The sequence below is a fragment of the Trichechus manatus genome, unplaced genomic scaffold (assembly GCF_000243295.1).
Source record: "Trichechus manatus latirostris isolate Lorelei unplaced genomic scaffold, TriManLat1.0 scaffold00012, whole genome shotgun sequence".
Lineage (NCBI taxonomy): Eukaryota > Metazoa > Chordata > Mammalia > Sirenia > Trichechidae > Trichechus > Trichechus manatus.
This window is the reverse complement of record NW_004443948.1, coordinates 359,802-370,210: the sequence shown is the minus strand read 5'-3', so window position 1 is coordinate 370,210 and position 10,409 is coordinate 359,802. Positions and strand designations below refer to the sequence as shown.

General features: G+C 40.3%; 1 protein-coding gene across 5 annotated transcripts in view; it reads left to right on the top strand.

Annotated features, from left to right (window-relative positions):
• The window catches only part of NSUN3 (NOP2/Sun RNA methyltransferase 3), a 93,299-nt gene that overhangs the window by 9,373 nt on the left and 73,517 nt on the right, over window positions 1-10,409 (top strand). For 4 of the 5 annotated variants that reach the window (XM_023726622.1, XM_023726621.1, XM_023726619.1 and 1 more), the window contains exon 3: window positions 5,308-5,651. In XM_023726622.1, the coding sequence (XP_023582390.1) occupies window positions 5,308-5,651 (344 nt within the window). The remainder of the gene's footprint in view (window positions 1-5,307; window positions 5,652-10,409) is intronic. The other variant, XM_023726620.1, reaches the window with a different exon arrangement.

Genomic DNA, 10,409 nt, shown 5'->3' with positions numbered 1-10,409 from the left:
TTGACACCTTTGAATTGTGGTGTTGGTGAAGAATATTGAATATACCACAGACTGCCAAAAGAACGAACAAATATGTCTTGGAAGAAGTACAACCAGAATGCTTCTTAGAAGCAAGAATGGTGAGGCTATGTCTTACGTACTTTGGACATGTTGTCAGGAAGGATCAGTCCCTGGAGAAGGACATCATGCTTGATAAAGTACAGGGTCAGCGAAAAAGAGGGAGACCCTCACGAGGTGGATTGTCACAGTGGCTGCAACAGTGGGGTCAAGCATAACAACGATTATGAGCGTGGCGGAGGACTGGGCAGTGTTTCGTTCTGTGGTACATAGGGTCGCTATGAGTTGCAACCGACTCAATGGCACCTAACAACAACAGTCATAATAAGTTGTTTTAATCAGTTTTGTCCCAGTAATTTTATTGATAACTCAACCCAAAAGTTACCATTTTAACACTTAGAGATTTAAGATTACAGGGAAGACAAATTTAGCATGTTACATGTGTGTGTGTGGCGGGTGGGCAGAGAAGTATGAAATAAAATGATTTAAAAAAAAAAAACAAACCCCATCGCCATTGAGTAGATTCTGACTCATAGCGTCCTTATAGGACACAGTAGAACTGCCCTGTAGGGTTTCCAGGGAGCAGCTAGTGGATTCAAACTGCTGACCTTTTGGTTAGCAGCCGATCAGTCTCTTAACCACTGTGCCAGCAGGGCTCCATGAAATATAATAGGGTAATAAAAAAGGTTTCAAGCATAAATATTGTGGTAAAATTGTATGGGGAAATGAAAAGTAAGTAAAAGAGAAACGAAATGTAAAATTTCTTCCTATTAAAGAAGAGCCAGTCCACAAATTTTAAATGGACAGTGATGGGTATCAGAATCACTCTGTTATTTAGATTCCATTAATACATTTTAAAAAGTGTTGTAACATTTTTAAATGTCAATTTTTGCAATATGCTGGAATTTACATATGGTGAAGATTTTTGTGTCAATTTAAAATGTGCCAGAGGGTACTTAGGTCTTTCAAAGTAATATTAGTGAATGAACTAGCAAAACGTTTGCATGTCACTGAACTTGTGGACTTAAAAAAGCAAAACCAGATCTGTTGCTGTTGAGTCGATTCCAACCTACAGTCACCCTGTAGGACAGAGTAGAACCACCCCATAGGGTTTCCAAGGAGCAGCTGGTGGATTCGAACTGCCGACCTTTTGGTTAGCAGCCAAACGCTTAACCACTGCACCACCGGGGCTTGGAGACTGCTGAATGGAGCAGCTTCAGTCTCCTTCTCATGAATCTTGGGAGGAGGCAAAGTCTGGATTCTGGCCACTGTGTTCTGGAGTCTTCTATGCACTGTTGCTCTACCTCCTGCTGGGCTACTTGCCTATCCATTGAAGCCCTAGGCTGGAGTAGCTATTTTACTTCCAGCCCCAGGGCAGCAGCCACCAAGTGCAGGCACAGAAGGGCCTGTGCATGTGTGGCAGCTGCAGGTGGGGTGGGGGGTGGGGGTGATGAGACCCACCTTTTCAGCCACCTTCACTTTGATTTGGCAGAGACTCAGAGGCAGGCAGGAGAATGGGAAAGTTTTATAGTGGACAAAAGGGAAGGCTTCAGGTATGCCCTGATTGGAGACTGTTGGAAAGTGGAGGTGAGCTAAGTAAAAGCTGGGCATTATAAGCGGTTGGTTTAACCCTTTGCTGTCAAATTGATTCTGACTCATAGCGACCCTGAAGGAGCATATTTGGCTTTTCTCTGGTTGGTTCAGAAACTGTGGTGGCATAGTAGTTAAGAGCTACGGCTGCTAACAAAAAGGTTGGCAGTTTGAATCCACCAGGCGCTCCTTGGAAACCCTATGGGGTGGATCTGCTCTGTCCTGTAGGTTTGCTATGAGTTGGAATTGACTCAACAGCAATGGGTTTTTTTTTTTGTTCTTTTTTTTTTTTGTGGTCTGGTTGGTTCTAAGTTGGAAGCAGGGGGAAAAACTAAGGAGGCTGTTAGTTATTAATCAAGCCCTGCCCATTTTGATCCCATTGTTAGAGGAATTATTTTGCTTCCTGGACTGGTAGCTGCAGATAGTGGTTTGACTTTTTAGGCTGGATGCTGCAGATAGTAGGTCATAGTTCTCTTTTTATATTATGATCTGGCCAATGTGTTTGCATGTGAGAGGGAATGTTCATTCCCTCTCACATGCAAACACATTGTAAACATCCAATCAATAGCTTTTATTATTACTAATATTATCTGGGTGAGGTGGAGGGGTGGATTGGATGGTAGATGGAAAAGCTTCCCTGGGGAGATAAACCCTAACCTGCCCCCGAAGGGCTGTGGGAGAGTCAACCAGGCTATGGTGGGAGGGAGAGGAAAGATGATTTTAGGCAGAGGGAACAGTTTATGCTGAGACTGGTGAGAGCTAAAGAAAACTTGTTCTAGAAAATTCAAATACCAGTAATTCAGTAGGGCTGGGTTTATGTTATGAGAGATCAGACCTTTAGTTTTCTTACCAAGGTCTTATTTTGCCTAGTTGTTAAAGGAGATCTAATAATTTCTGAAGATTCCTACCTCCCATCTGCCTGAAGTATGTATTTCTAAAGCCGATGGAGCGCTTCCTTCTAAGGTCTTTTAGGTGCCTTCTGTCACTTATAAATTCAAAAATTTTGTCATATTATGCTTGGCCCATTCTGTCACCAGCCATACCAAACTACTTTTAATTCCCTAAATGCACTGCCCTTCCTCATACCTATGCCTGTACCTATACCCCAGAACACCTTCCTCACTTGTTCCTGTGGAATTCCTACTCATCTTTTGAGATTTACCTTATTGGATAAATATACAAGTATCAGTAGTGTTTTTAACTAACAATAATCTTTTTTAAACAATAAGCTTAAGAGGAAATGTGCAGAATCAGTAACCTTTACTAAGGGACCTGAAAGAAAATGTGAATAAATGGAGGAATGTGGCCATTGTTGCAAAGACTTAATGCAATGTTGTGTGCCATCGAGTCGATTCCGACTCATAGCTACTCTATAGGACAGAGTAGAAATGCCCCATAGGGTTTTCTAGGCTGTAATCTTTACAGGAACAAGTCGCCAGGTCTTTTCTCTCGCAGAGCCACTGGTAGGTTCTAACCACCAACCTTTTGGTTAGCAACCAAGGGCTTAACCATTGCACCACCAGTGTTCCTCTTAATACAATAAAGATGTTTTTCCCCAAATTTAATGCATTTAATATTATCATAGTTGAGATGGCTGTATCTATATCTGTGTATAAACACATATTTTGTCAATATATTTTAACTGACCAATTGATTTAAAATTCATCCAAAAGAATACTCGTTCAGGAACATCTTGGGAAATTCTGAAAAAGGAGAATAACGTATAGAGATTTGCCCTGTCGGATATTAACCAATTGAAAGTGTCCTGTCCTTGTTGGTCAAAGGGTGAGCATGTGATGCAGCCAAGCCCCTTCAGTCTATATAAATTAAATTATGTTCTGACTATTTCCCTGTTACTGCTTGACTCCAAACAGTGGGTAGATTTTCATCCAGCTTGGAGGGTAAGATTAGGATGGAATGGCCTGAGATTTACAATAGTAGCATTCACAGATTTCACTCTGGGGACCATTTTTTTTAAAGCATTGGTTCCCCAGGTGTGGTCCTGGGGATCAGCAGCATCAGTATTACCTGGGAACTTGTTAGAAATGCAAATCCTCTGGTCGCACCTCAGACCTGCAAAATCAGAAATTCTAGTGGTGGGCCTCAGCAAACTTGTTTATAGACCCTTGGGGTGGTGTAATTAAGTGCTTGACTACTAGCTGAAAGATTGGCAGTTCAAGCCCACCTAGAGGCAGATTGAAAGACAGTCCAGGTGATCCTCTTCTGAAAGTTCATAGCCTTGAAAACCGTATGGAGTGCAATTCTACTGTGTAACACTTGGGGTTGCTATAAGTCGGGGTCTACTCCACCGCAACTTTTTTTTTTTTGGATGTGTGCTAAAGTTGGTGAACCACTCTAAAAGACACTATCATCCTTCAGAATAGCTGAAACAGATATGCCAGGCTCCATTAACACATCATTCATAATAAGAGGCACTGAAAGGAGAAATCGGTTTTACATATTTTCCCCAAATTGTAATTCACACCGCTACACTTCGAGTCACAGGTGTTACATTTCAATCCAGCCATTCCTTACATAGGCAACTCCAGGGTGAGTAACAGCTGGAATTGATTTAATTGACCGTGGTTAATGAGGCTCCCAAATAACTCAGCTGGAAAGATCAGCTAATAAATAAATGCAATATTTCCGGCTGTATTATCTGTCAGTTATGACTGTCAAGAGATCTAACTATTGGACTGAATACAAAGTTGGGAAGGTAAATCTGCTGGGCGGATGCATCTACCATCAATCCATCAGTGATTTTTAAATCATCCTTGGTTTTGTATCATCTGAGCCACTGCTCTCCTCATTAACTGTTAACTGTGGGGCTCCCCGTAATTAGGTTTCCATACCTTTTTCGTCTTCATCAGAGGAAAACTTTAATGCAAATTCATTTAAACATCCTTTAATGATAGTGCTTTCCTCCCAATATTAATAGTCTCTGATTTTAAGTTTTGTTTCTTAGAAAAACACTTCCTTGTGCAAAGAGTAATAAACTGAAATCTATTTTGACAGATTTAGAGTGATGTAAAGGCAGACCGTGTTGTTTTTGACAAAATACTCTGCAGGGTTGGGACTAGGGTAGGGTGAGTGAGGCATTCTCCCCATCCCCTGCCGATGCAAAATTTGAGGGAATCCCAAAAAACACAGTAATGAAAAGAAATAATATTTTAATGCAATATTTAAAAAATAAAATTGAATACAAAATATCCACAATGGACAAAATATCAAATGTTTAAGTAAAGAGAGGTCCATGAACACTGCCAGGAAGGTTGAGCCATATTGGAGCTGAGACAAAAGGGAAGGTCAGTAATACTGACCCTCTCTCTGAAAATCCCATGTAAGAAAAGTATAAAACTAGGACCACATTCACTCAATACCCATTGCCTTCGAGTCGATTCCGACTCATAGCAACCCTATAGGACAGAGTAGAACTGCCCCATAGGGTTTCAGAGGCTGTAATCTGTTTGGAAGCAGACTGCCCCATCTTTCTCCTGCAGAGGGGCTAGTGGGTTCAAACCACCAACCTTTTGGTTAGCAGCTGAGCACTTAACCACTGTGCCACCAGTGCTTCTTATTCACTCAATTATTAACACAAAATTGTATTCTGTGTATAATATTAATATTCCTTTTTTTTTTTTTTTTTTGGTCTATTTCTAGGGATATACTGACATCCCCATCATGCTGGCAATATGCTGTCCTGTTCAACCGATTCAATTATCCTTTTGAACTGGAAAAGGATTTACATTTGAAGGGCTATCACACACTCTTTCAAGGATCTTTACCCTATTGTCCTGAATCAGTGAAGTGTTACCTTAGCAGAACTCCAGACCGAATGCCTTCTGAAAGACACCAAATGGGAATCCTGAAAAAATACTACCTCCTAAATGCTGCCTCTCTTCTCCCAGTTCTGGCTCTGGAATTAAGAGATGGGGAGAAGGTGCTGGATCTGTGTGCTGCTCCTGGAGGCAAGTCGGTAGCTCTGCTGCAGTGTGCTTACCCAGGTAGTGTGGTGGTGCTGGTGATGGTGGGGTTTTCTCCAGTGATTGACAACTGTTAAACATCCATTTGTTTCCAAATTCTTTTAAAGTATATGGGGAGGAATTTAAGATTGGGTCTGTAAATGGGCAGCTCCTGTCTGGAGGTGAGATGAGAATGCAGAGAGTGATCAGGAGCTGGTTGAATAGACACAGGATATCAGCAGTGGAAAGGAGGAGTGTGCTGTCACAGTATAGGGAGAGCAGTTAGGGTCACATAAAAATGTATGTATAAATTTTTGTATGAGAGACTAACTTGAATTGTAAACTTTCACTTAAAGTACAACAATTAAAAAGAAAAAAAAGATTGAATCTGTAGGCCTTGAAAGCCTAAAAACTACAGTGTGAGGAAAAGTAGAAATTTTACTGAGGGAATCAGTGTAAATAAGATCTTTTTCAGCTACTTAATCCTAGCAGGTAATTGGAAACAATACTGCAACATTTTGTAAATACCACACTGCCAGATAATAGATGTCCTGGTAAGCATGCCAATGACAAAAACAAAAACAAAAAACTGTTGCCCTTGAGTTGATCCCTACTCATGGTGACCCCATGTGTTGTGGAGTAGAACTACACTTCGTAGTGTTTTCATGGCTGTGATCTTTTGAAAGTTGATCACCATGCCTTTCTTCTGAGGCACCTCTGGGTGGATTCACACCACCAACCTTTACATGAGTAGTTTGCGCCGGCCAAGGACTTCTTTTACACTTGAGAATCTTGTATTGATCTCCTTGCTTCACTTCTCTGTAGCAAAACAAAATATTAAGATCATTTTTAGTATCATTTGACTGTAAGGTTCTAAGGCAGTTATGGCCAATAGAAAGATACTGTGACGTACATATATCATTTAAAATTTTGGGGCAGTTACATTAAAAAGGTAGAAACAGGTGAAATTAATTTTAGTAAGGCATTTAACTCAGTGTTGTTTTTTTTAGTTGCCATTGAGTTGATTCCAACTCATGGTGACCCCATGTGTACAGAGTAGAACTACTCCATTGGGTTTTCAAGGCTGTGACCTTCTGGAAGCAGATCTCAAGGCCTGTCTTCCGAGGCGCCTCTGTTGTTGTAGGTAGGTCACGTCAAATCAGTTCCGACTCACAGCGACCCTATATACAACAGAATGAAATATTGCCCGGTCCTGTGCCGTCCTCACAATCATTATGCTTGAGCGCATTGTTAAAACCACTGTGTCAGTCCATCTCGTTGAGAGTTTTCCTCATTTTCGCCGACCCTCTACTTTAGCAAGCATGACGTCCTTCTCCAGGGACTGGTCCTTCCTGATAACATGTCCAAAGTATGTGAGACGAAGTCTTGCCATCCTTGCTTCTGATGAGTATTCTGGCTGTACTTCTAAGGTTTGTCCCTTCTTCTGGCAGTCCATGGTATATTCAATATTCTTCGCCAACACCGTAGCTCAAAGGCATCAATTCTTTAGTCTTTCTTATTCATTGTCCAGCTGTCAAATGCATTTGAAGCGATTGAAAACACCATGGCTTGGGTCAGGTGCACCTTCGTCGTTAAAGTGACATCTTTGCTTTTCAAAGCTTTAAAGAGGTCTTTTGCAGCAGATTTGCCCAATGCAATGTGTGTTTGATTTCTTGACTGCTGCTACCAGGGGTGTTGATTGTGGATCCAAGTAAAGTGAAATCCTGTACAACTTCAATCTTTTCTCTGTTCATCAGGATGTTGTTTATTGGTCCAGCTGTGAGAATTTTTGTTTTCTTTAGGTTGAGGTATAATCCATACTGAAGACTGTGGTCTTTGGTCTTAATCAGTAACTGCTTCTAGTCTTCTTCACTTTCAGCAAGCAAGGTTGTGTCATCTGTGTAATGCAGGCTATTAATGAGTCTTCCTCCAATCCTGATGTCCCATTCTTTTTCATATAGTCCAGTTTCTCAGATTATTTGCTCAGCATACACATTGAATAAGTATGGTGAAAGGATACAACCCTGATGCACACCTTTTCTGATTTTAAACTACAAGTATCCCCTTGTTCTGTTCCAACAACTGCCTCTTGGTCTATGTATAGGTTCTGCGTGACAACAATAAGTGTTCTAGAATTCTTATTCTTCGCAGTGTTATCCATAATTTGTTATGATCCACGCAGTCAGTGCCTTTGCATTGTCAGTAAAACGCAGGTAAACATCTTTCTGGTATTCTCTGCTTTCAGCCAAGATCTGTATCTGCCATCAGCAGTGATATCCCTCTTTCCATGTCCTCTTCTGAATCCGGCTTGAATTTCTGACAGTTCCCTTTCGATGTACTGCTGCAACCGCTTTTGAATGATCTTCAGCAAAATTTTATTTGTGTATGATATTAATGATATAATTCGATAATTTACACATTCAGTTGGATCACCTTTCTTTGGAATGGGCAAAATTATTGGTCTCTTCCAGTTGGTTGGCCAGGTAGCTGTCCTCCACATTTCTTGGCATTGATAAGTGAGTGCCTCCAGTGCTGCATCCATTTGTTGAAACATCTCAATTGGTATTCTGTCAATTCCTGGAGCCTTATTTTTCACGAATGCCTTCAATGCAGCTTGGACTTCTTCAGTACCATCGGTGCTTTATCGTATGTTACCTCCTGAAATGGTTGAACATCAACCAATTCTTTTTGCCAGTCGTCTGTCAGTTTGTCAGTTTGTCATACTGTGGTGGCTTGCATGTTGCTATGGTGCTGGAAGCTATGCCACTGGTATTTCAAATGCTAGCAGGGTCACCTGTGGTGGACAGGTTTCAACTGAGCTTTCAACTAAGTCTAGGAAGAAGGACCTGGCAGTCTACTTCTGAAAAAATTAGCCACTGAAAACCTTATGAATAGCAGTGGAACATTTTTTTACTAGTTAAGCTGAACTATTGTTTGGTTTTAAGAAGACTTCAGGGGATATTTTTGGTTTAAGGTTTAAAAATTACCTCGGGCAATAGTTGCAGGGGTTCATCCAACCTTCATGACTCCAGGAAGTGTAGGGTCCATGAGAATTTGAGATTCTGTTCTGCATTTTCCCTCTTGATCTGTATTATTCTGTGGGATCTTTGATCAAAATGTTCAGTGATGATAGCCAGGTACCATCCAGTTCTTCTGATCTTACGACAAAGAAGGCAGTTGTTCATGGAGGTAATTAGCCACACATTCCATATCTTCCTCCTATTCCTTACTCTCCATCTCCCTCTGTTGCTCCAGGCAAGTAGAGACCAATTGTTGTGTGTTGGATGACTGCTTGCAAGCTTTTAAGACCCCAGGCACTTCGCAGTGAACTAGGAGATAGAACAGAAGCACTAGACATGTTATTTGGCCCATTAACCAGGATGTCCCATGAAATCATGACCCTAAACCTCCAAACCAAGAAAACAAATCCCATGAGGTTTTAGGTTGTACATAAGCAACATGAGCATCTACTTTTTTTTGGGGGGTGGGGGGTGGGCGTCATTGTTGTAAATGTATCTATCACACAACTTTCGCCAATTCAACTTTTTACAGCTGTACAACTTATTGACAGCAATTATGATAATTGGCTGGCAACCCTACCCTTAATCAATGCAATGTTCACATCACTGTTAATCCCCGTTTTCCCCCTTCCTCTCGCCCCTGGTAACCAGTAATAAAATTTGTTCTCTATACTTTTGCCTTTTCTTGTTTTTTTTTTAATATAAGTGAGGTCATACAATATTTGTCCATTTGTGATTGACTTATTTCACTCAGCATAATGTCTCCCAGCTCCATCCATATTGTAGCATGTATCAAGGCTTCATTTCTCCTACTGTCTGAGTAGTATTTCATTTTATGTATACACCACATTTTGTTTATCCATTTGTCTGTTGATGGGCGTTTAGGTTATTTCCACCTTCTGGCTGTTGTGAATAGTGCTACAATAAACATTGGTGTACAATTCTCTGTTTGAGTCTCTTCTTTCAGGTCTTTTGGGTATATACATAGGAGTAGAATTATAGGGTCATATGGTAGTTCTATCTTCAGTTTTTTGAGAAACCACCACACTATTTTCCACAATGGCTGTACCATTTTGCATTCTCATCAGTAATGGATGGGGTTCCATTTTCCCACATCCTCACCTGCATTTATTATTTTCTGGTGTTTTTTTCTGTTGTTGTTATTTTTTTTAAAATCTTAGCCATCCTAATAGGAGTGAAGTGGTATTTCATTGTGGTTTTGATTTGCATCTCTCTGATGGCTAATGATGCTGAGCATCGTTTCATATGTTTGGTGACCATTTGAATGTCCTCTCTGGTGAAATGTCTATTTAGGTTCTTTGCCCATTTTATGATTGGGTTATTTTTCTTTTTGTTGTTAATTTATGGAAGTTTTGTATATATTTTGGTTGTTAGATTCTTGTTGGATATATGGATTCTGAAGCTATTCTCCCAGTTCGTAGCTTATCTTCACTTTTTTGGGTAAAGTTTTTTTTTTTTTTTTAATCTTAGCCATCCTAGTGGATGTGAAATGATATATCATTGTGGTTTTAATTTGCATCTCTTTGATGGCTAATGATGTTAAGCAGCTTTTCGTGTGTTTGATGGCCATTTGAATGGCTTCATTGGTGAAATGTCTATTCAAGTCCTTTGCCCATTTTATGATTAGGTTATTTGTCTTTTTGTTGTTACTAGATTCATAACTGGATATATGTTTCTGAAGATAATCTCTCAGTCAGTAGCTTGTCTTTTCACTTTTTTGGTAGAGTCTTTTGATGAACAAAAGTTTTTAATCTTTGTA